Source organism: Nycticebus coucang, chromosome 14 (assembly GCF_027406575.1).
Source record: "Nycticebus coucang isolate mNycCou1 chromosome 14, mNycCou1.pri, whole genome shotgun sequence".
Classification (NCBI taxonomy): Eukaryota; Metazoa; Chordata; class Mammalia; order Primates; family Lorisidae; genus Nycticebus; species Nycticebus coucang.
Window position 1 is genome coordinate 6,921,582 of NC_069793.1, and position 26,696 is coordinate 6,948,277.

General features: G+C 51.0%; 1 protein-coding gene across 1 annotated transcript in view; it reads right to left on the reverse strand.

Annotated features, from left to right (window-relative positions):
• SHANK2 (SH3 and multiple ankyrin repeat domains 2) overlaps window positions 1-26,696 on the reverse strand; it is a 577,367-nt gene that overhangs the window by 458,069 nt on the left and 92,602 nt on the right. The window contains exons 4-6 of the mRNA XM_053561191.1: window positions 10,193-10,396; window positions 6,452-6,523; window positions 3,879-3,987 (exon numbers count right to left, since the gene is read on the reverse strand). Coding sequence (XP_053417166.1) covers window positions 3,879-3,987; window positions 6,452-6,523; window positions 10,193-10,396 — 385 coding nt within the window. The remainder of the gene's footprint in view (window positions 1-3,878; window positions 3,988-6,451; window positions 6,524-10,192; window positions 10,397-26,696) is intronic.

Here is a 26,696-nt window from a genome sequence, read left to right on the forward strand (position 1 = left end):
AGCTTTATCCACAACTGCCAAAGTATACAGGCAACCAAGGCATCCTTCAGGGGGTGACAGGATAAACAAACCGTGTACACTCAGACAATGGAGTATCATTCAGGGCTGAAGGGGCCACCAAGCCATGAAAACACAGGAAGAAACTTACACACGTATTCCTAAGTGAAAGCAGCCAACCTGGAAAGGCTGCACACTGCATAATTCCCACTACATGACATTCTGGGAAAGGCAAAACTATGGAGACAGTAAAAAGATCGATGGTTGCCCTGGGTTGGGGAGGAGGGATGGGGATGAACATGTGGAGCCTGGAGGAGTCTCAAGGCAGTGGAGCAATTCGCTGTGATCCTACAAAGCATGTGACGTTACACATTTGTCCAAACCCAAAGAATGTATAAGGCCAAGTGTGCACTCTAATGCAGACTGTGGACTTCCTTAATAATGTGTCAGTAGCGGCTCACCAATTATAACAAGTGCCCCACACTAACGCAAGGGAAGCTGTGTGTGTCTGTGTTGGGGGTGTTCATATAAAAACTCGCTGTACTCCACTTCATTTCCTGCAAACCCAACAGACAGCTGTAAAAGGCAGAGGCTACTAATTTCAAAAAAGGGGGAGGGGGAGGAAAGAAAGTTCTCCTTTACAGAAGACTATCTGTCACTGCAAGAAGAAAAACTGACTTGGAAACTACCACTTGGCAATCAACCACATGAGAATTGAGCAATCACTGTGTTACAGATTTTTTAACTGAGACTAAATATTTCTGTTAAAACTAAAAACCAAACAGAACCCCAAGCCACGAAGTTCAATCGCTGTGAATTACAGGGTGGGACAGGGAGGATGGAGGAAGAGACTGAGAACCCCCTGCTCCCCTGCCCCCCGCCCCCTTGCCCCCCTGCCCCCCAATGTCGTGCGTTCTGGCTCCTGAGCCCCCCCACCCGATGGGGTCCTGTCCCCTGCCTGGTCGCACTGGTCTCTGCCTGTGCTGGAGACCTTGGATCACCTGGCTTTTGTGTTATCAGGAGCCACTTAGTGGGGCTCTGATGACAAGGCGGGTTTCTGTTCTTTCTCTGGGATTGGTCTCTCTCATCAGTAAAAGTAGTCCTGGGGATACTTCAGTAACTGGGAAAATGAGCCCCACTATGGTCTCCGTCCGTGGGCTCCTAGGTCATTCCCACTCAGTTCTCGGGAGAAGTGGTCGAGGGCCCAGCGTCCGTTTTTAGCCTCTTTTAACTTCCACTGCTTAGTAACTGCTCACAGCAATCAGGGATTTTATGATTTGATACCAATTCCTTCCCTAATTATAAGGAAAGTGGCTTCCACCCCAGGCAAACTCAAGGGAAAGAGCCACGTCTCTCTATCTGGACATAGCTCAGGGTCTGTGTCAATGTGGTTTTAGGTGCGAAGTTAGGGTCTGTTCTGGCATAACAGTCGTTTCAAAACCTTAACATTGGAAGACAGCAGTAGCTGGTGGAGGAGGCCGTGGGGAGGCCTGGATCACATGGGAAGGTCACGGGGGAGGAAGAGAGTGGCTGAGATGTATGCTGACCTCCCGCTACCACTGACCAGGACATGGTGAGAGGGGCCACCACATTACTAGGGTCCAGGACCCCACAGAATCCACTGGGGGGGACACAGTCGTGAAGAGGCCAGAATGGAGATGCAGGCAGCTCTCCTCAGGCCAGTCGGAGCCAAGGCCCAATACTGGCCTCAGGAGGGAAACCGGATCTGGATGAAGGTTGTCTGTGAATGTACTGAAGGCTCAAGTTCATGCCCAAGAACCTATAGGTTCCATTTATGTGTACAGCCTGGGCGCCAGGAAACTGCTTCTCCCTGCATGAGAAAGGGCTCCTGCCCTCAGAGCCAGGCCAGCACAGAAGACCTTGCAGAAGAGAAGCTACCGTGTCAACCCAGGGGGAGACATACCCACATCAGGGAAGGACGGAGGGATGGACAGGGCCCTCCTGAGCCTCCTGCCAACCTGCACCCCACTTGGCAGCATGCTCCTGCCCTGGGGCTCAGAGCAACTCACATCCTTCCCCTGTTACTCCAAACTCAACAGTCACCCATCCATGTAAGATCAAATTCTGCAGCTGTCCTCTTGCCCTGAAATGCCAGGCAGGCCTGTGCCTGGGGCTCCATGACCCTCATCGCCCCTCTCCACAGTCCTCCTCTTCCCACCATCTTCTTCCAAGTGGGCCCACCTCAGCCCCCTGCTCCCCCACCCAGCCAGGGATGGCCAGGACCCCCAGTAATCCTGGCCTTGTGCACGTCACTGCTCTGCACAGCCATCCAGGGCCTCCTTCCCTCACGTTGTGTCAATGCCTGGCTCCGTGCCTGCTCACCTGCAGTCAGGCTCTCGCTGTCCACCCCACCCCGACTCCCCAGGTGCACTCTTTGCCTCCCTGGGAGCCTGATCTCTCAGGCACTGGAGCTGCGACCTGCAAGCCCATGCCCTGCCCTTATACTGCTCACAGGTGAACTTAAGAGACACAGACAATGGCCAGGCACAGTGGCTCACAACTACAATCTTAGCACTCTGGGAGGCTGATGTGGGTGGATCCCTGGAGCTCAGGAGTTCAAGACCAACCTGAACAAGAGCGAGACCCCTATCTGTACTAAAAATAGAAAAATTAGCTGGGCACTGTAGTGGGAGACTGTAGTCCCAGCTACTCTGGAGGCTGAAGCAAAAGGATCACTTGAGCTCAAGAGTTGCTGTGAGCTATGATGATACCATGGCACTCTACTCAGGGGGACAGAGTGAGACTCAATCTCAAAAAAAGAAAAAAAAGAGAGAGAGAAAGAGAGATTTCTGTACAGAGGCTATCAGAACCCTTAACCAGTGCTCAGCTAGGGGAGTGTAGACCGGGTCCACGCCCAGCAGGGTCCCCCCCCCCTGCATGAGGGGGTGAAGAAACCCCTACCAATGATAAGAAAGCACTAGTCTTCAACTGACAAATGCATTTGTTGTGTGCTTAATCATTCTGAATCATGCACCTATATGTGCTGATAGCACACAACTCTGCAGGAGCCAGGAGCAGGGCTGGAACATCCCAAGAGGGGGTGGGAGGTAGGTCCCCACTTAGGCTAGGTATTCCCTAGCCCAGAACCACATACCTGATGGGACACGCACCCTGAGTTGCTCCCTTGCCCCTCTCACCCTAGGTCTCTGTGCCCCACAAGGACCTGACCTCTGCCTGCCCATGTCAGCCAGTGTCTCACTGGCAGGGGACCCTCACCTGGGGCAGCTGTGCCTCCCATCAAGCGGACACTGGGTAATGTCTAGAGATGCTCTTTGCTCAACACAGGGTTGCTCCTGGCATTGAGGGAGAGAGGCTGGGGTGCACAGGATGGCCCCCCAGCAAAGAAGTGTGCAGACCACAGAGGACAGCGCTGCCAGGGGTTGAGACTTGAGGAACCTTACATTTGCGGAACCACCAAGAGCCTATGCCATTTTTCCAACTAATGCTTAGAGGCTCAGGCTCGAAAGGAATTTGGTGTCCAGCAGGGGGTGTAAGATATTCACATGTTCCTGCCTGTCTGCTGGGGGCCGCGCTCACGCCACGTGTGTCCCCGACATTTATAAACATGCACATCCCGAGAGCAGAAGCTCATGCAGCCACACAATGCATGTGGGTCTCCTATCCATTCATTCAGTCAGCTACTCATTCAACACTTCTGCACTGCAGACCCTCTGCATGCCAGGCTGAGCTGGCGGGAAGCCATGTGAGGGAGACAGGCTCAGCCCCTTTGAGAAGTCACAGAGGAGAACAAACTTTTAAAACCAAATAAAGCCAAGTAAACCTAAGTGTCACCTGGAGGACAGAGTGACTTTTCTACACTTACGTAAAGCTTAGTAAAATCCTGGCTAACAAGGACCCACCTCCTGTCTCCAGGTCATGGAAATTGGGATCCAGGCCTCGATCCAGCATCTTGACGATTTTCTCCACCGAACGATGCTGGACGTAATCCATGCATTTTTTCAGATTGGTCTAAAAGGGGGGGAAAGAAATGTCTCTGTAAGAAACGTCTTTACGAATTATAGATAGTACTGGGCTGGGCTCTGGCCGGGGCTCTCTGCTCACCCTGGGGCTTGCTGGACAGCGGCCTCCTGTGTCTGGACCCCCAGGCTGTAGCCCAGAGTCTTAAACTTGGCAAACATAATCAGCCTGCCCTAGACACGTTTTAAAACCCTTCACTATCCACTGTCCTTGTACAATGGACCTAATGCTTGTGTCCTCCCAAAATTCACAGGTTGAATAACCTCCAGGGCCTTTGGGAGGTGATTAGGTCACAAGGGTGGAGACAACAGCCGTCTATGAACCAGGAACTGGCCCTCACCAGACACCGAATCTGCAGGCACCCTGACCTTAGACCTCATGGCCTCCAGAAACACATTTCTGCTGTTTTTAAGACACCTAAGGTATTCTATTAGAGTAGACTAAGGGGATGAAGACGTCTTACTAAGAGCTACGGGTGGCCCCTCACTTTCAAGAAGGTGAGCTGAGCCTCCCAGAGCACCCTGAAGAGACTACAGTTTCTGGGGACCCCGTGGACCCCTTTGCCTCCAATCCTCTGAGCAAGATCCTGGAGTGAGCAATTGTGTCTTCTAATCTCTAAAAATGGAGCTGTGACAGGAGCTACCAGGAGGGCGGCAGAGGCAGAAACAGCGATGCCTGGTCACCCAGTGGTTCAAGGTTCAAGGGGAAGGGGACGCACACGTCTCTCAGGAAATCCCAGAGATCAGCAGCTCAACCCTGATGGCAGAGGCCTTTCCTGCCTAAGAGGAATAACGACCTCCTGACCAGCCAGCAGACAGCCCGGCCACTTGCCCAGGGCTGCACGATTGGCACCCTCCCCCTGGAGGAGTCCAATTTTCCTCGCTGGCCTTGGTCTCCGCCCTGCCCTGTGCTATCCCAAAACAAGGAGGGAAATAATGGCGGCTTTCAAAACTGGGGGCTCCCGGGCTCCTCGGCCTCCTGACTCAAGCCGGATTTCCACCTGATCATCTTCATTACACTCCAGAAGTAGGACTGATCAAATGCCCCCAACACAGGACCTAAAATGGTCTCGCCAAAAACCTTCCTTGCATGGCTCGATGTCTGTAGCACAGTGGTTACGGTGTCAGCCACAGACACCAAGGCTGGCGGGTTCGAGCCTGCCCTGGGCCAGCTAAACAACAATGACAACTGCAACAAAAAACAGGTGGGGGTTGTGGCAGGCTCCTGTAGTCCTAGCTACTTGGGAGGCTGAGGCAAGAGAATCGCTTGAGCCCAGGAGTTTGAGGTTGCTGTGAGCTGTGATGCCACAGTACTCTACCAAGGGTGACAAAGTGAAACTCTGTCTCAACAAAAAAAAACTTCCTTGTCATTTGTGAATTGACACTTTTTTAAAAACTCACAAACACATTTTCATCTATACATCTGAGTATAACCTAAATGCAAAACAACCCAGAAGCACCCAGAGCTTGGTGGCCTAAGTCTTACTTCCCAGCAGGATCCCAGGTCTCAGGCAGGGAAAGGGAAAGAGGAATCCGGAGCACCTTGTTGAACCAAAAAGTGGTCAGCGGTCAGGGGTCAGGGACGCACCACAGGGCTGGGAGCCAGGCAGAAGGTCAGCCACCTGCCGCACATGGGCGATGTGAGCAGAAAGGCAAGTACTCACAGTTAAAGACTAGAACCCACAGGAAAAATCTCGGCCTCCGTCCGGAGGAGGGGACAACGAACCCAAGAGAAACCCTCCGGGAGCTCACGGCAGCAGGTGGGCTCACCTGGAAGGTGGCTTGACTCTCCATAGTGTACTATGGCTACCGCAGGGCAGGGATGACAGCCCCCTCGGGGATCACAGCTTCCTCCTCGGTGTGAGTTAGGCAAGGGGCTCCACCCCCACACCCCAGGGCCCTGGGCCCCTCCTTTTTGGGGCCTCAACTGGCAGAGCATCCCTGACAAAGAACAGGGTGCCCATGGCATGAACGTCACATCTGGAACTCAGCACCCGGCTGTGTACACAGGGACCGCAAGCCTCCTGCCAGGTGCCAGGCTCTACAGGCAGCTCCCTGCTGCTGACATGCCATGCAGAACTGCCTGGGGTAGTTTATGTCAAGAGCATTTCGATAAGATTGGTACTGACTTGACAACAGAGGAAACCATCTCAGGGCTTGGCAGGCACTGTCTTCTCTCCACCACTCTGAACATCCAAATCCTGCCCCTATCAGAGCCCCGGCCTCTGAACCCGAGGAGCACCCCCGGATTCACTGCCCCTGCCCCTAACGACTTCACTGAGCAGACCCTGCTGCCCACTGGTGGCAGCCCTGTCCCCCCACCATCACCCCCTTGTGTCTCGGCCACGCACCACAGCACATCAGGCACACAGCAGTTACCCCCAGCAAGACGATAATAAGACAAGAAATAAAAACAAAATGCCAAGAGTGTAAATACCAACCCCTTCCCCGCATACCTTTGTGTGGAGCTTGGCCAATTGTTTCTCATCAAGATGGGATTGTTTATATACCCGCTTCTTGTATCGAAACTGGCACAGAAACAGACAAAAAAGAAAACAAACAAATAAATACTTCACATGACTATTCAGAGGAAAAGTCAACTTTTTTTTCCTTTGCTAGTTCACTGAGGACAGGAAACTCCATAGTAGACTCCTCCAGTTTCAAATAAACTACTTGTATTTTGAGTCTACGACATCCTAAGAATCACTTTTGGCAAGATTCTGCAGGAATTTAGCTCAAACGTCGTAAGAACAAAACAGAGCAACAGAAAGAAGAAAGGGTAAGGATCCTCTTAGAGTGAGAAGCCCAGCTGCCTCCAGACCAGGTGCCTGGGTCTCTCCTCATAAGCAGGTGACCCTGACCAGGAATCTACAAAAGGGATGTGGCTCCCCCTGCCTTTGTTAAAACTCGCATGAGAAGTGAGGCCGGGAGAAGCCCCACCTCCATGTACTCTTAGGACAGGAGAACCACCATTTAGTGCATTAAACCGCAGCGCCTCCTTTGAACTGGAAATTACCTTGCACGACCAGGAAGCACCTGTTACTCAGATGCAGTGACCGTGCGAGAGTCAAGCAGTGTTGTCACAGCCTGACACCTCTGCCTGTCCCAGCACCCCGAAGCCCTTTGGTCACTACATGTCACTCAGGCTGGGCACTGTCCCGCCTCACCTCAGTTTGTCCTTATCTGTTCCTCGGTGGCCTGAGGGTCAAATGTGAGCTTCCTGGCACAGCACTGTTCCTGGACAGGTGCTATTTTATCCATTCCTTGATACCAGCACCCTCCGAGGTTACACATCAGCTCAGCCGGAGCACAACTACCCGCGGATAAAAGGACGGTGCAGGGCAGTGAGCGGGTGAGCTAATCCCGAAACCGATAAAGTTTCCAAGGAGACAACCTTATTCTGCTCTCTCCTCCATGCTAAACAAAACAGCAGGTCTACAAAAGACAAAATTCTTCTTTTGCACAGACTGAAACTTTTTTTTTAAGTGCCCAAATAAATCAGCTGTGAAATCATAAAGTTCTGGGAGACCCAGGCTACACAGAGCTCTGGGATAAAGTGTGGTCAGAACATCCACGTCCCTGGACAGACCCGGCAGGGAGAGCCCCAGGCCCCTTTCAGGATTTCTACCCCGAGTCTAGGTTCACCCTAAGGCAGCCACACTATGGGACCAATCGCACCTCTGTGGCAGATTTCAGAAGCCACCAAGAAGGACACCAGGCAGAGTCCCTAGCCCACAATAATGTGGCCAAACTGAAAAGTCTCAAGGAATTCAAATCAATGGACCCTTTTTTTAGTTATAAACACTAGTATCTCTTGGCAAGAGCGTAGGTTCTCAAGAGGAGAATCTTTATTCCAGAGCCATAAGCACAGCTGGTGGCTGAGAAGAGCAACAGCTCAGAACCACAAACGCTCTTCTTGCCATTTCCAGGGCTTCGTAAGTAGCCAACCACATCTCACTGAGATCATCTGAGGCAAAGCGCTCAGTGGGACGCCTGCCGCTGATGTGTCAACCCTCAGGTGTCTCAACACTTTGAGGAAGACCACTTGGCAGGATGATGGGCTAGGGGAGGTGAATTAATGTGAAAATCAGCAATGATCTCATGAAAAATGGATCTATCAAGGCAGTAGCCACACGCCAATGTGGTGCACTTGCTGGTAGCCAGACTTGCCCCAGCACACTGCTCCTTCCCTGAGTCTCACAGTCATGCGGGAAGTCACACTAACACCTCCGCTATTCCATGCCAGGAATCTGGGGCTCCAACAGGCACAGTGTCTGGCTCAAGACTGCACAGCTGTAGGAACTGGGGCCAGAGTAAGACGAGGCTCCTGGAATTTCTGGTCTTGTTGCCCAGTTTTACTCTTGTTATAGAAACCAGCAGCCCCTGCAATGAACCATGTTGATTCCTGGCCCATCCCCTCCATCTAGAATATAAGAGCCGTGTGACCAGAACCCTGACTTTCACAGTAAAAACACCCAGGGTGTCTGCTACTTAGGAGGCCCACACCACTAATTTTTCCCCCAACGGACACCCATTATACAGATAAGCAAACTGAGGTCAGAACAGCAGAGAGTTGCTCTAAACCATGTAGTCCCCAAGTGGTAGCCCTTGTTTTCCTCCACGGAAACCCTGGTCCAACACACGGTCCACAGTAGGGATCCCAGTAACACCAGCCTCAGAGTCATGATGGAAACTAGAACTATGCAGACGAGGTTACCCCTCAGTCCAGACTGGTGTCTGTGACATCTCCCCCACTCATCTAGTGGCCAAGTAGAGAACCCGCTTTGATGGCTTGAGTACTAAGTGCAACCACCCACATGCCCCCTCTCATTGTCTGACAAAGCTAAAATGAAGGCCTTCCTCGATAACGAGAGCAGATGTGCAGCAGAAATGACCAAGCACACCCTGTGTATGTTGTCGGGAATCTGCATATAAACCTTGGGTGCACCCAGTCGGGGTCAGGAAGGCAAGGACAGGGGTTCTGCTTTACATGGCAATATGCAAGGCTGCCCCATTGGACACATCAACCATTCCACTAGGGAAGCTCCAAGAGTCTGCGGTGGAGAAAGCTGCTCAGAGAGGCTGCTGGTCATTCTCATGGCAGGAAGCAGAAAGGAGGCTGAGCTACCGAGAACAGCTGCAGGGTCACAGCCACCTGCCCCACAGGCAGGGAGACTGGTCTTTATGCCTCATTCCTGGAAAACCCTTAGAGCCTCCTGAGTGGTGAGAGTCTCCTCAGTACACAATGAGATGACTCCCAATTCCCAGGCAGCTTCCAGATAGGGGCTGGTGGCCAGAAAAATCAAGCCAAGATTAGGGGGCTGGGACTTAGAGCCTCACCTGTGACTTCCAGGGAGAGGAAGAGAGGCTGGAAGCCCAGGAGGGCTGGAGATTTACCCCACCCTGCCTAGGGAATAGAACTTCCATCAATATTCTGAAACAACAGGGTTTGGGAAGCTTCTGAGTTTGCAGACACGTCCACATGCAGGGAGGGTGGTGCCCCAACTCCAGGGGAAAGACACTCCTGTGTTTGGGACCCGGGTACCTCTTCATCTGCTGTTTGTTCCCCTGTGTCCTTCACAACAGACCCGCTGATAGGACAAAAGTGCCTTCTTCAGTTCTGGGAGCTGCTCTAGCAAATGAACACACCCAAGGAGGGAGTGGAGGGATCTCCCAGGTAATGGGCCAACTGGGCAGGAGCGTGGGGGACCCTGGGACCTGGCAGTGCTATGGGGCTGGGCCCTAAACCCACAGTTAATGCCAGAACTGAATTAATTCTGTTCACACAGTTGGCATCCAGAGAGTGGAAAAGCAGACTTGGGAAAAACTGCGAATTAGGTGACAGGGGGATAGTACCCTGCAGGGAGGTATAAGGAGGCCCCTTTCTGTGCCCCCAGGACTCACAGGTCCTAGGAATATGAGCTTGAATCAGACCCCGGATTTGTTCACACCAAGATTTCTCTCCACAGATTCTCTGAATCTGTAGTAAGAAAATGAAAGTATGAAAATTTCATGACAGTCAAAAATTCACAGCAAAATTAGGTGCAACTTCAAGACCTCAATTTAAGTTTTTAATTTGAGGATAATTTCCCAATCCAGAGGGAATTGTGAGTTTAGGTGAGATCTTCCCCACACCCCCACGGCGTCCAGGCTGTGAAGTGAGCAGGGGCAACTGTGGTGGCCACCAACTGAAGTACCTCCAGGGAGGGGACCCCTTGGCCCAGGGGCTGCGGATACTCGCGCAGCAGCCGCTCCTCGTCCAGGAACTTGCCATCCCGCCCATTGCTGGCCGGCTGGAACAGCCCGTAGTTGAGGACATCTTTCAGGCTCTGGTTCAGCGTGCACAGAACCCGCTGCTTTGCAACCCACACTGTGGCGTCCGGGTTGAATCGGATGCATTTCTGCCGGGAAGGACAAAGGCAGCTGGTTAGTGGTGCAGTCCCATCCCCACCCTGGCCCGTCACCTAGGAGCGACATGTGGTCAGAGACACCAAAGCTACATGTGTGCACACCTTCCTGACAGTGTCTCAGAGCTTTGGGTGGCTCCTCAGGCTGAGAAATAAAGCCCCCCTAGCTGCTTGTGCAGGGGCATTTAGTAAATATATACATATATGCTATATATATATATTTTTTTTGGTGATAAAGTCTCATTTCATTGCCCTGAGTACAGTACTATGGCTTCATCATAGCTCACAGCAACCTCAAACTCCTGGCCTTGAGCAATCCTCTTGCCTCATACAGGCACCCACCACAATACCAGCTAGTTTTTCTATTTTTAAAAGAGACAGGGTCTTCCTCTTGCTCAGGCTGATCTTAAACTCCTGAGCTCAGGCGATCCACCTGTCTCGGCCTCCCAGAGTGCTGGGATCACCCACGTGAGCCACCATGCCTGCCTTCTTTGATAAATATTAAAGGGAGAAGCTAAGATGGAAGCCTGGGTCTGCCAGCCTGGGTCTCACATCTTGGGTATTCACAGCATCTTTGCTAATCAATAACCACCTATTGTCCTGGGGACGTTTTACCAGCGGACAATCAGCACCTGCTAAAGCAGATTATCCACACACACCCCCTCCCACAACAGTCTGCTTTGGTAGGGCTGGGTGGGGCCTAAGGACGTGCATTCCTCACTAATTTCAGGTGGTCCTCTGGCTGCTGGTCCAGGGAACACACTGAGAACCACAGCTTGGGCACATTCTAATACCAGTTTTAACACCAATCACTTAATTTTAACACCAATCATTCCCAACGCGGTGGATGCCTGGTCTCATCACCTCACTGATAGAAACATCTTCATACCACCCACGCTGACTCCAAACAGAAAAGCTTCAAAAACACAGGTATCACCCCTCCCAAAGGGTTTAAAAAAAAAGGTAACTATGAAAAATCAGATATGTTACTCCAGAATTAATAGAAAAGCTAAATACTGTCAACAGGGCCTACAAACCAGTCATAAGCACTTCAAAAACATCTTAACGCCTCCAAGAACAGGGATGACAACGACTTGGTCCTGTCCCTGGGTCCTGTCCCTGGGTCCCGTCATTGAGATGTGTCAATAGCCAGGAAAAGCAAAAACCAAGTAAATCTGCTTCCAAACAGACTTTTTTAAATTAAAATTATATCCTACCGTATAGCCACCCATCAGCATGGACTCAAGAATTTGCTTTACTGCTATAAAAGCATTCCGAAAAAAGTGAGGCTTGACTAAAGGCTTGACAAAAGTCCCTACCAGCCTTGGGGGAGCTCCTCATTGGTGGGGAAAGGATCCTGCTGCCACCAACAATGAGCAGGGTCTCAGGGGCAACCAGAAGCCTCCCCGCCTGGGAAATCTGACACCCTGTGCAGGAATGCTCCTATTTGCCCCTCTCCAGTGTCAAGAGCTGAATTCAAGTGTGAGTCTCAAAGCTCCCCAGAGGGCCATGTGGGGCTGGTTGTTCATTCTAGTAACCTGCAGTGCCCTCCCCAAAACTCCTGGAACGACAAACAAGCTACATCAGGCTCCCCATAAGTTACCTGCTCCTATCTCAGAGATTGCCAGCCTTGCCAGCTCTGGCGGCCTCAGATACCAACATTCACAGAGCCTTGCAGCTCCCTCCCTGAAGCCTGGGGAGAAGATCCTGCCAATAGGCAAACAGCTCAGTGAGTATTCATTGCCTCTCCTTGTGCCAGGCCCTCAACCTGGAATTCCCCAAAGCCACACATGAGGCAGCACTGAATGGGCTTGCAATCGCCTCCCAGGTGACTTCTGTGCCACTGCAGGTCATCACAGAGACTGGTGTCCACTGCCATTCACTAGGCAGGGCCAGAAAGGCTGAGTCCGTGTGGTGTGTGGGCCAGCCCTGCCCAAGGAAGATCCATCCTGCTCCAAAAAATTGCCAAGAACACTCCATGTAGAAACTTCTGGAAGGAATAGGAGCTAAGAGGTCAGTCAGAAAGGCTTGCGTTTAGGGCAGCGCCTGTGGCTCAGTCGGTAAGGCGCCGGCCCCATATACCGAGGGTGGCGGGTTCAAACCCGGCCCCGGCCAAACTGCAACCAAAAAATAGCCGGGCGTTGTGGCAGGCGCCTGTAGTCCCAGCTACTCGGGAGGCTGAGGCAAGAGAATCGCTTAAGCCCAGGAGTTGGAGGTTGCTGTGAGCTGTGTGAGGCCACGGCACTCTACCGAGGGCCATAAAGTGAGACTCTGTCTCTACAAAAAAAAAAAAAAAAGGCTTGCGTTTACAACCCAACTGCACAAGTCAACCTGTGTTCCTGGGAAAACCTCCCAACCCAGCAGTCCCTCTGCTCCCTCCATGAAAATCAAAACTATTGCTTAACTCGCGGGGTTGTTGGAAGGATCGGACGAAATATAAATAATGCATTTTATTATGGGAATTGAATCGTGTCCCCTAAAAAGATGTTGAAGTCCCGACACCCTTATACTATGAATGTGATTTACTTGGAAATGGGGTCTCTGCAGATGTAATCAACTTAGAGGAGGTCTCACTGGAGTAGAGGAGGCCCCGACCAATGACTGTGTCCTCATAGAGGGAAAACCAGAGCTCGGCAGAATGCACACAGGGCTGCAGGCACGGGAAGGGGCAAGTAGAGCTGGGGATGCTGGATCTTCACAGACAAGCAATACGGAGGATCACAAGAGAGCCTCACAGCCGGGGAGAGGCCTGGCACAGACTCTCCCTCACAGCCTCACGGGAACCCATCCTGCTCACCTCCATCTCAGACTTCTAGCCCCCAGAACCGTCGGGCAATAAATGCCTCTGGGTTCAGCCCCCCCAGTCTGCGGCTGGCTGTGGAGGCCAGGAACTAACAACCATGTACAAGGCAGCACCTGGGCACTCCCCACTCCCAAGGGACTTCCTTCCGTGTGTGTGTGTGTGTGTGTGTGTGTGTGTGTGTGTGTATGAGAGAGAGAGAGAGAGAGAGGGGCGCTGCCGGCATAGTCGCCAGCTGTAGGAAAGCCCCTGATGTGGGAAGATACAGGATGGATCCTGCTCCGATTCTTCCCTTATCCATCACTGACTCACCGCTCAATCAGGCAAACCCCAGTCCCAAGAGCTGGCCTGGTGCAGCACAGGTGCTGAATACTTGCTGAATGAACAATGACTGGGAGCCACAACGTCACCCCAGGCCACTGCTTGTAGTAGCGGGAGACACATACTCCACTATCGCATGACACAGAAAAGGGAAAAGCAAAGGCCGTAGCAAGCTCCTTTGGGGACCCAGAGGAAGAGGCAAGTGATGCTGCCTGTTGGGTCTGCACCTCACAGACAGCTGTCCAGGGACACAAAGGGATGTATGGCTTTGGGGAATTCCAGGTTGAGGGCCTGGCACAAGGAGAGGCAGAGAGGCCGAGATGGGACAGGGATGCATCTGCCAGGCAGAGCACCCCAGACAGTCTGTGCCATAAGCGACCTGATGCTCGGTAACATTGACCATGAGGAGTACAGTGTCATCCCTGTGAGATGGTTATTCTTGTACAACATGTTAGAAATGTTCCGAGAGAATGAGCCACATGCTGGTCAGCTCCCAGACAATACAGGGAAGAACAGCCCAGGAGTCCAGCTCCCAGCTCCTGTCAACTCCTCTAAAGAACTGCTGGGGATACACCCCTCTCTAGAGAGGGTCCAATACCAGCACTGGGTGGGAGGACATGAAGATAACCAAGATGGGATCTTATGCCTTAAGGAGCTTAATGTCTAGTGAGAGATGATGAGGATGATGGTGGCGGCTGCGGTGGTGGTGGTGGTGATGATGATGGTGGTGGTAGTAGTGGTGGTGGTGATGGTGATGATGGTGGTGGTGGTGATGATGGTGGTGATGGTGGTGGTGATGGTGGTGGTGGTGGTAGTGATGATGATGGTGATGATGGTGGTGGTGGTGATGGTGATGATGATGGTGGTGGTGATGGTGGTAGCGGTGGTGATGGTGATGATGATGGTGATGATGGTGGTGATGGTGATGATGATGGTGATGATGGTGGTGGTGGTGATGGTGGTAGCGGTGGTGATGGTGATGATGATGGTGATGATGGTGGTGGTGGTGATGATGATGGTGGTGGTGGTGATGGTGGTGGTGGTGATGGTGATGATGATGGTGATGATGGTGGTGGTGGTGATGGTGGTAGCAGTGGTGATGGTGATGATGATGGTGATGATGGTGGTGGTGGTGATGATGGTGGTGATGGTGATGGTGGTGGTGATGATGGTGATGATGGTGGTGGTGGTGATGATGGTGGTGATGGTGATGGTGGTGGTGATGGTGATGATGATGGTGATGATGGTGGTGGTTGTGATGATGGTGGTGATGGTGATGATGATGGTGATGATGGTGGTGATGATGATGATGGTGCTGATGGTGGTGATGATGGTGATATAGATGGTGATGGTGGTAGTGGTGATGGTGATGATGGTGGTGGTGGTGGTGATGATGATGATGGTGATGATGGTGGTGATGATGATGATGGTGCTGATGGTGGTGATGATGGTGATATAGATGGTGATGGTGGTAGTGGTGATGGTGATGATGGTGGTGGTGGTGATGATGATGGTGATGATGGTGGTGATGATGATGATGGTGCTGATGGTGGTGATGATGGTGATATAGATGGTGATGGTGGTAGTGGTGATGGTGATGATAATGGTGGTGGTGATGATGATGGTGGTGGTGGTAGTGGTGGGGATGCAGATGACAGTGATGATACCAGTGGTATTGATGACGACCCTGACGCAGAGATGGTTAACGTTTATTGAATCCTAATGTATCAGAAACTATGGTAACTGCATTCACCTTCCCACCACAACCATAAGTGGGTATCATTGTTGGTATAATAGTGATAGTATCTTTACTCCATATTTCCCAGGTGAGGAAACTGAGCCTCAGAAACTCCAAGCTCCCTACTCCAAGGTCACACTTGCAGAACGTGGTGGGGATCTGACTGATAGCCAGGTCGAGTGTGTGTGGCTCCCAGGTCCCTGACGTGGCTCCTGCGTCCCTGACATGGCTCCCGGGTCCCCGACGTGGCTCCTGCGTCCCCGACGTGGCTCCCGGGTCCCCGACGTGGCTGCCGGGTCCCCGACGTGGCTCCCGCGTCCCTGACGTGGCTCCCGGGTCCCTGACGTGGCTCCTGCATCCCTGACGTGGCTCCCGGATCCCCGACGTGGCTCCTGCGTCCCCGACGTGGCTCCTGGATCCCCGACTTGGCTGCCGGGTCCCTGACGTGGCTCCCGCGTCCCTGACGTGGCTCCCGGGTCCCTGACGCGGCTCCCGCGTCCCTGACGTGGCTCCCGGATCCCTGACGTGGCTCCCGGGTCCCTGACATGGCTCCTGCGTCTCTGACGTGGCTCCCGGGTCCCTGACGTGGCTCCCGGGTCCCTGACGTGGCTCCTGCGTCCCTGACGTGGCTCCCGGGTCCCTGATGTGGCTCCTGCGTCCCTGACGTGGCTCCCGGGTCCCTGACGTGGCTCCTGCGTCCCTGACGTGGCTCCCGGATCCCTGACGTGGCTCCCGGGTCCCTGACGTGGCTCCCGCGTCCCTGACGTGGCTCCCGCGTCCCTGACGTGGCTCCCGGGTCCCTGATGTGGTACACTCCTCTCTACAGGCATCCACGGCAACCTCAGCGCAGGCAGAACACAAACAATGGGCAGCTCCTTGCAGTGGCTCAGCTCCTTGTGCTTTGTAGACATTACGGTTCTGACAAACCCAAGGTTGTGGCACAGCTGCATAAGTCTCTTGGCACTATTTTTATGACACCCCGTGCTCACTTTGTATCCCTGTGTCATGTTTTAGTAATTCACACAACATGTCAAACTTTTTCAGTATTGCCATATCTGTTACGGTGATCTTTCACTACTGCTGTAGTTGTTTTGAGGCACCATTAACTGTGTGTCCGTGTAAGACAGTGAACTTCCCTGCCAACTGTGCTGTGTGTTCCGACTGCTCCACCCTCTGGCTGCTGGGCCCTCTGCTCAGGCCTCCCTCTGTGACACAACAGCATTGAAATTAGGCCACCTAATAACCTTGCAATGGCCTCAACATGTTCAAGTGAAAGGAAGAGTGACATGTCTCTCCCTTTCAATCGAAAGCTAGAAATGATGACACTTAGTGAAGAAGGTGTGTTGAAAGCCGAGATAGGCTAAAAGCTGGGCCTCTTATATCAAAGAGTAAGCAAAATTACAACTGGAAATTAAAAGTTTGTGCAGAAAATTAAAAGTGCTACTGTAGTGAACACATTGAGTGAGAAGAATGTGAAACAGCCTTATTACTAAGATGGAGAAAGTTTTAGTGATAAAAGATTAAACCAGCCACAACATTCCCTTAAGTCAAAAGTTAATCCAGAGCAAGGTCCCGACTCTCCTCAATCCCACAAAGACAGAGAGGTGAGGGAGCTGCAGAAGAAAAGTATGAAGCCAGCAGAGTTGACTCGTGACATTTAACACCTTGACAGCCCCCACCCTACCCCCCGCACATACAGAAAATTTTTTCTCGGGGCCACAGTGTTTTATTACAAAAATGGAATAAAAATTTGGAAAACAAAATGATCCTAAAACACACATCAATATAAATGGGTAATGTACAAAGTAGCAAGAGAACTTGAAAAACAGTTCATAACTCACATGGCAGTTAGTGTGTGAAGGAGAGAAGCCGTTTCCGTAGCGTGCAATCGCAAGGTGCAGTGGCAGGAGCCGATGGAGAGGCCGCAACAGGTGACCCAGAAGGTCGGCTGACATCAACAAAGGGGGCTACATGAAACAGCCAATTCCCATTGCAGACAAAACAGACGTCTATTGAAAAAAAGTGCCATCTAGCACTTTTATATCTAAAAGCAGAAGTCAGGGCCTGGCTTCAAGGCTCCAAAGGATAAGCTGACTCTCTTGTTAGGGACTAATATAGCTGGTTGACTTTAAGGTAAAGCCAGTGGTCACTTATTACATAAAAACCTAGGGCCCTTAAGAATCACGCTGAATCTACTCTGCTTATACTCCACAAAGGCAGCAACAAAGCCTGGATGACCGTGCATCTGTTTACAGCATGCTTTACTAAATATTTTAAGCCCATTGTTGAGATCTGCTGCTTACAAGAAAGGATTCCTTTCAAAATATTATTATTCGTTGACAATGCACCCAAGAGCCCTGACAGAGATAAACAAGGAGATCAATGTTGTTTTCATGCCTGCTAATGAATACAACATTCATTCTGCAGCCCAAGGATCAGGGAGTAATTTCAACTTTCAAGCATTATTATCTAAGAAATACATTCCATAAGGCTACAGCTGCCAGAGACAGTGATTCCTCTGATGGATCTGGGCAAAGGCAACTGAAAACCTTCTGCAGAGGCTTCACTATTCCAGATGCCACTAAGAACATTTGTGATTCATGGGAGGAGGTCAAAATATCCACATTAACAGGAGTTTGGAAGATGTTGATTCCATCCCTTGTGGGTGACTTTGTGGTGTTCGAGGCTTCAGGGGAGGAGGTTACGTCATGTGGTGGAAAGAGCGAGAGAGCTAGAGTTAGAAGTGGAGCCTGGAGATGCGGCTGAACTGCTGCAAATCTCAGGATAGAACTTGAGCAGATGAGGAGTTACTTCTTATAAATGAGCAAAGAAAGCGGTTTCTTGAGATGGCCTCTGCTCCTGGCGCCCAGGCTGTGAATGTTGTTGAAATGACGAGAAAGGACTGAGAACATCACATGAACTTAGTTGATAAAGTCGCAACAGGGTTTCAGAGGATTGACTCCAATTTGGAAAGAAGCTCCGCTGTGGGTAAAATGCTACCAAACTACATCATGTGCTACAGAGAAATCTCGAGACAAGAAGATTAAACCATGCAGCAAAGTTCACTGTCATCGAGTTTTAGGAAATTGCCGAAAGCCACCTCAGCCTTACAAGAAAGGATTCCTTTCAAAAGGAATCCACCCTGACCAGTCAGCACCATCAACGCAGAGACAAGACCCCTCTCCAGCAGAAAGATCCCGACTTGCTGAAGGCTCAGCTGATGGTTAGCATTTTTAGTGATAAAATATTTTTTTAATTAAGGTATGTAACACGTGTTTTTTAGACATGACACTACTGCACACTGAACAGACCAGAGCAGTGGAGGAATAACTTTTACACGCGCAGTGGCCTGGGGCTGAACCTGCAGGATCCCTGAGGGCTGTGACAATCACTGAGATGACGGAACGGGACTCTTCGGGTCACGGGTGCATCAGGGTGAACACTACCTGTGTTCAGATCTTCCCATTACTAGTGCATTTGCCTGTGTCAGACATTTACACTTAAAGGGGACATCATTTAATCCCCATAACCAGGAACAAAGTTTAGGAGATTAAATTTTATTTCCAAAGAAGCAAAGTCTAGCTTCGCAGTGTTTAAAAATAAAACTAAAATAACAAAAAAGCACAGAGTGTGATGGTGCTAGGGGGAGTGACGCCTGGCACGGGCTGTGGATATTACATGTGGCTGCTTCTCTCTGGGAAAAAGACACAGAGGCTAAGAAAAAGCCATGTCCTCTTATCTAAGAACAGGACCTCAGAGAGCAGGTACAAAAGAAAACCTTCAGAAGAATAACAAAGTATTCTAAACAAAGATTCTCACCTGAGCAGAAATCCACAAAACAAAAAAACCATCTTAAAACAAGCTCCTGTGCCTGACTGGTGGATGGTCACTCTATCCCGGGCAGTTTGACTCAAAGGGATGTGCAGACTGTCAACCCTGAGCACACAGACCAGGTCATCGAAGGGGGACCTGGACACCAATCACCAGGTGAGTAACTTGAGGGCCATCTATCAGCTGATGACACCAAGTCTCACAATGTTCCCGTCTGAGTCTCCCACGGTGCTGCACCTGCTCCCATCCACCGTCCTTCGTCCCAACAGCAAGGCAGGAGCCCCACCTGCTCCAGAAGCCCACTGGATGCCCTCGGCCCCTCCCTGTGCTATACTATCCGTGTCAGCCTGGACCCCTCTGGGGCCTCAGAGCACATGGGCCTGCATCTGTCCCCCCACCTGCTGGGCCACCTCCCTCCTCACAAGGGTCACCCCAGCGGCGCCACACTGAGCTCAGCCATGTGCCTCAGACACAGGCAGCATCACCTCTGGGCCCCGGGCCCTTCTTAACCCAGTCATTCCACTGCCACAGGCTCGGGACCTGCCTCTTCCCTGGGACACAGGGAGGAGCTCACCATGGTCTGGCCAGGCTTCCTTCTCAGGACATGTCCTGTCCGCCAGCATCCCCTTCCTCTCCATGCCCCATACACATGCATACAATACCCAAATACAAACAGAAACAGACAGACACAAACACACGTGCACACACCTGCATCCTAGTGATGCACCCCTGGGCACTGCCTGCTACCGTCTCCCCAGCAGAAGCTGCACCACGCCTTCCCCGTCAGCCCGTTCCCTGGATGACATCTCTCTGGCCTCCTGCCAAGCTGAGCTGACCACTAGGCATGCTCCCAGAACCCCAGGAGCTAATCCAGCTGACCCCTGCCACCTTTCCAGCCACTCCATCCTGCGTCTCCTGGAGGTGGCACCACCATGTACTTTGGGTTTGCACTGGAAATGTTCCACCTCACCTTCCCCTAACAGGCAGGAGTGAACGGCTCTGCCACTTGCTGGCCTCCTGGTACAGCTCGCTGAATACTGCAATTCCAGATCCACCTGAACACACTAGTTTTCTGAGCTAAACTGGGGGGGCTCAAGACACAGAAGACTTGCAAGGGGATGTAATGAGATCTCCACCCCCCAGATCAGGGTAGCTTCTCACTATCACCACACAGGCCTGCACACATCCTGGGATCTGGGTGGTAGTGAGATGGGAGAGGGGCTGACACGGTGGGAACTGTAAAACCTAACCGTGGGGAAGGTGTTTGTGGCCAACACCAGCCTCAACATAATGACATATGACAGCATATGACATAGGACTCCTTCAGGCCAGCTTCAGCTCTCTGGAAGTTTCTTTTGCACGCTGGAGGCCTGTGTCCACAAATGGGGTATATGCTTAGCAGATAAACCACCCACATCGTCCCCAAGATGCACCTTCCCCCAGATCTCCTCCTCCCCACAATCTCTATCTCAGCACCACTGTGACACTGGGTGGATAGGCACACCTCCCTGCCCTATCCAGCTGCCTGAGGACACGGCTTTATTTACACAACACCCGATGCTTATAAATGTTAACAGAATTGAACCACATTGGACAAAACTCCAGAAATGGAATACTCCTGGGTGGTATAATACAACAGCAAAGAAAGGGCTGGACTTAATAATGATGTAACAGTGGGGTGACGGAAGCACCATTTGTGGAGGACGTGCTTTGTATCAACTACACGGTGCATACATTATCTCTATTAATTACAGCAAGGACTCTGAGAGGGCAGATGCCACCACCAATGTTTGCAGACTGTAAGCGACAGAGGTAGGGTTCACTTTGTCATTAAGCCACATGAAATACTGGCCCTCCCATGAATAAAGTTCATGGTCAAGGTCAAGTGAAAAATGAAGAGAGATGGGGAAACAGGCTAGCATATTTGGTTAATGCAAGTTGCAGGTATTCTGCATGATGAAAGACTAAAAACCGAAAATACCCAGACAGTGGGCAGAAAGCTGGAGTAGGGGACAGGCAGAGCTGTGAGCTGAGTGTACGGACCCCTCAGTCCTGGAAGCTGGAATGATGAGATGGAAGCATCTCAGTGTCATCCCCCCCCCCCACCCCTCCACCGGCTTCTACCCTTGGCTTGCAGGTGGCCGCCTCCTGTGTCCTCACATGGTTGCCCCTCTGTACGTCTCTGTCCTCATCTCCTTTTCTTACAAGCACACAAGTCAGACTGGATCGGGGCCCACCCTAACAGCCTTGCTTTACCTTGATTACCTCTGTAAAGACCTTAACATTCAAGTTTTCATTCTGAGAGCCTGAGGTTAGGATTTCTACATAGGAATTGAGGTGTGGGGGGAGTGGGGTGGTTAGGGAACACGCTTAGCCCACAACCAGACACATGTGTATTGGTGACAAACTCACACAGACGACAGCGAATCACAAAACCAATGCTGATGGGCACCTGCCCTACAGGGCAGGAGGAGCTTCTGGGCCTCAGGCTGCTTGGATTTGCAGCTATGTGGCAAGAGAATTTCATAGAAGAGACTAAATTGCTTTCCAAATCTGTTCCAGGCCCTGTGAAATAAAGATGACTACGATGGTTCTTTTGTGAAGTTGTCATGAGGGTACAAGAGTGTCCAGACAAGTCCTGAAAGAATGGTAAATACTGTACTATGCAAAAACGAGGGCTGCTCCAGTGGGTTACCTGCAGGCGTGGAAGGGCTGGAATTACACTAGCTGGTAACTCATCTCCCCGGCGAGATTTATACCATCTTCACACTGGACTTCCACCCAAGGAGCTCAGCAAAAGCCACATGAACGAGGGCAAGCAGGGGCCAGGACCCACAGCTGGAAACACAGACCCCAGAGAGAAGAAAGACCCCAGCTCTGCCAGTGCCTTCCAGCAGCACTTGGCAGGAACTGGGAAATTCTGAAAGCAATCCAAGCTCTAAGCACGTTGTTCACTAGCGTCTCCCGTTCCAACCTTCCACTACAGCTATGGTTTACATCACCATCAGTTTCTTCACGACATATTTTTAAAGATGTGTAATAAATACAAGCTTAGCAGGAGCCATTAAAAGGCACATTTAAGAGTCTTCTGGCCTTTAATAGCTGCTCATCTGCAATTTGCATATTTGCACACACTTCTGAAAAATAGCCAACTCCGAGGTCAACTGAAACTGTAATTGGGTTATTTCCAAATGCAATTGTCTAAATGAAATAATACCTCTTGCTGTGGACAAAGGCTCATCAGTGGAGTACTCGTAGCAGCAAATAACAAACACTGCAATAGATAACACACGACGCTTAAAATCAGGGATTCTAGGGGAACAGGGAGATGACGGTGAACTGGATCCAGAGGACACCGAGGTCCAGGAGTCAAGCCAGTACTCCTGCACGCTGAGATACTAACAGAGGGTAATGCAGTTGCGGAATCGTTTCTCCAATTAGAACATTGTTCAAACAGTCCAAGCATAATGGCAGCCCCTGGATGGTGAGGCGGGGGTAAGCAGGCTCTATATCCTTGTGAGTTTTACTCACCCCTGCTATCACCAAGGTGACACTGAGCTGAGAGACACTGCTTGGGCTCTGCCAGTGATTCATGTTCCCCTCAGAGGTGAACTCATTTTCCTCTTAATAGCCATGATTTTAGGCAGAGCCATCGCAGAGCAGAAGATCAGATGGTAGCCAGAGAAGTCAGTGTAGGAGCAATAAATTGAAACAAGAACTGGGGGTGGGGAGGAGTTAGGAGTAATTAAATAGCCCTGACTACAAACACAAAGCACTCACCAAGCACCTGCAGGGGGGATTCATTCAACACATCAACTTTGCATCCTGTTCCCCGGGAGTAGGTCCAGGACCCTACGCCCAAAGAGGAACACTCCAAAAACTTTAGGGCTGTTTCTGGAACCACAGGCTGCAAGAGGAGCTGAGATCATGGGAGACCCTGAAGGCTTGACTGGTGGGGTTCAGCTCCCTCCCACCAGCACAGGGACAGAGCCTGAATCAGGAAGATCAGCCCAGCAGGAATCGGGTCACGAAGTTAATTAGAGAATTGCTGCCCTGTGTGTACCCAGAAAGGAGGGCATGAGGGGAGAGGTCAGAGCTAGGGGAAGCTGAGGCAGAGACACAGAGGCTGGGGCATCATGAAATCCAATGGCAGAGCAAAGGTGCCGAGACAAAGCCTCGCCCTTCAATTTAATGCAGGAAATTAAATATTGATGATTCAGGGCCCTGGTGCTACCACCTTCTGGATAATTCTTCTTGGCCAGGGACACCAGCGAAGAGAACAGCTGCTCCTGACAAGCATGGCCTTTGAACCAGCCTAGTCTTCCCACAGCGTGGGGTTTACAAAGCTTTTCCACAGAATGCGCAGTAATTCTAGCTGCTGACGTTACTCTCTCAAAGAGATGTAAGTGGCATTAGCTCTAAACTTCACCATAAGAGCACCCCAAGTCAGGCATCCATGTGTAGACTACACCCCTGCACATTGGACCAGGCCTGCTCACATCTAAAACATTCACCTTACGGGGAAAGTGTGAAATAGAACTCTAATAACACACAAAACCAATTCTGGTCAAGTAGGTTTTGGTTTTTAAAAAAATGACATAGCCTTTAGCAAGCGAGCAACAGGAGATGAACAGTGGCCAATAAGAATGATCAGGGCATGGGTAGTGCCTGTGGCTCAGTGAGTAGGGTGCTGGCCCCATATACTGAGGGTGGTGAGTTCAGACCAAACCCTGGCCAAACTGCCACAGTAAAAAAAAAAAAAAAATTAAAAAAAAGAATGATCAAGGCTTGACTTTCCCCCAATAAGAATGATCAGGCTTGACTTTCCCCCAACAAAAATGATCAAGGCTTGACTTTCCCCCAATAAGAATGATCAGGCTTGACATTCCCCCAATAAGAATGATCAGGCTTGATTTTCCCCGAATAAGAATGATCAAGGCTTGACGTTCCCCCAATAAGAATGATCAGGCTTGATGCTCCCCCAATAAGAATGATCAGGCTTGACTTTCCCCCAACAAAAATGATCAAGGCTTGACTTTCCCCCAATAAGAATGATCAGGCTTGACATTCTCCCAATAAGAATGATCAGGCTTGACTTTTCCCCAACAAAAATGATCAAGGCTTGACATTCCCCCAATAAGAATGATCAGGCTTGACGTTCCCCCAGTAAGAATGATCAGGCTTGACTTTCCCCCAACAAAAATTATCAAGGCTTGACGTTCCCCCAATAAGAATGATCAGGCTTGACTTTCCCTGGTACCTCTTAGAGGACGGCCTAGGTCTTACCCTTTGTTTTAAACAACTCACCAAACTCCTAATCAGAATCGTGAAATGTAAAGCACTCCATTTAAGGACTGTGAGGCTGATTATTATTGCCACATTCTGGAGAAAATGAGGGAGAGTAGATTCCTAGGGGCTGGAGAAAGAGGAGCTCTCCTTGGCATTAACAACCAATTTATTTTGAGCACAAGAAGAAAACCAGATGCCTCGACTTCTATCCCTCCAAAGGCGAACTGAGTGTGTACTACAAAGGACGAGGCAGGGCCACTCAAAGGACAGACCAAAGATCCTAAACACGTAGTTCTATAATCAAAAGGATGAACGGATGGGTGGAGAGATGGACAGAGAAATGGTTGGTTGGATGGATGAATGGATAGCAGAAGGGACGGATGACAGAGAACTGATGGGTGGGTAATATCAATATATCAATAATACAACATAATCTCAATAAACACAAAGCTCAAAAATATAATGCCAAGTGAAAAAAATAAGTCATAAGTGGTATGCCCAGTATGAAAACAAGTACATATATATATACTTGTACATATGTAAAAAAATATATATATTTATATTCTTTTTAATCCAACAACATTACACTACCTTGTGATAAATAACACATATAAAAAGAAACAGAAGACAAGAAGGGGTCACACTGAATTCACGGCACCGTCTGCCTCCAAGGAAAGGAGATGGGGTTTTGGGGGAAGGATAGGATGAGGATGAACTTGATTGTATTAGTAACGTTTTAACCCTACGATTAAAAAAATGACAAAACATTAACCACCGTCAATTCTGTGCAACAGACATACTAGTGTTTATGACATCATTCTTGATGTTTTTCTATATTTCTAATTTTTTCTAAATTTAAAGAAAAACAAAATAGCATCAAACTGAGAGCCTGGCCTTCTTCCCTAGCCTCCTCAGTGCCTCCTGGTTGGGGTGAAGTTGGGGGTGAACCTGCCCCCAGGTCCCCATCTTTTCCTGCACTCTCAGCCCATCCTTCAGCGCCACTTCCCAGATTCTTGCAGGAACCTCCAATTGGCTTCTACTTCCTTCCTTCTTCCTTGCAGAGAAACCAAAATCACCTTCTTTAAATATAAACAAGGTCCTGTGCTCTGTACCAAACCTTTGCTCGTCAAGCAAAATCATAGTCCCTTGGCCTTGGCTCTGTATGCCTGGATGCCCCCACCTGTCCCCTCTGCCAGGTGCACTCTGCTCCAGCCAGCAGAGAATCTTCTGCTGATTCCACACCCCAAGTTCATTCCTACTCCACCAGCTGCCCCTGCAGACCCTCTGCTCGGAAGGTCACAAAGCTGACCTCTCTCCCCTCAACCAGGGCTCAGCTTAACTGTCACCTCCTCAACCCACAGAGACAAAGGTTCATGCTCTATTCAGACATTCAGTGTCCATCGGGCCGTACCAGTGTCCATTGGTTTTGTTTTTGTACCAGAGGGCTGGGTTCAAGGACAGGATGGATGCTCTCAGGGAGACACACTGACCTAGCGTCTCCCAGGTGCTTAACTGTGAACCCACAACTGTGAAGAAAGAGGCAGAGAAAAGCAAAGGAGCCAGGAACATCCTCGGGAGGGTCTGCCCAGGCTGGGGTGGGGGGTCCCAGCTCCATCCTCAGACCAGCAAGAAGTACGTCCTCGGGAGGGTCTGCCCAGGCTGGGGGTGGGGGGTCCCAGCTCCATCCTTAGACCAGCAAGAAGTACGTCCTCGGGAGGGTCTGCCCAGGCTGGGGGTGGGGGGTCCCAGCTCCATCCTCAGACCACCAAGAAGTACGTCCTCGGGAGGGTCTGCCCAGGCTGGGGGTGGGGGGTCCCAGCTCCATCCTCAGACCAGCAAGAAGTACGTCCTCGGGAGGGTCTGCCCAGGCTGGGGTGGGGGGTCCCAGCTCCATCCTCAGACCAGCAAGAAGTACGTCCTCGGGAGGGTCTGCCCAGGCTGGGGTGGGGGGTCCCAGCTCCATCCTCAGACCAGCAAGAAGTACGTCCTCGGGAGGGTCTGCCCAGGCTGGGGTGGGGGGTCCCAGCTCCATCCTCAGACCAGCAAGAAGTACGTCCTCGGGAGGGTCTGCCCAGGCTGGGGTGGGGGGTCCCAGCTCCATCCTCAGACCAGCAAGAAGTACGTCCTCGGGAGGGTCTGCCCAGGCTGGGGGTGGGGGGTCCCAGCTCCATCCTCAGACCAGCAAGAAGTACGTCCTCGGGAGGGTCTGCCCAGGCTGGGGTGGGGGGTCCCAGCTCCATCCTCAGACCAGCAAGAAGTACGTCCTCGGGAGGGTCTGCCCAGGCTGGGGTGGGGGGTCCCAGCTCCATCCTCAG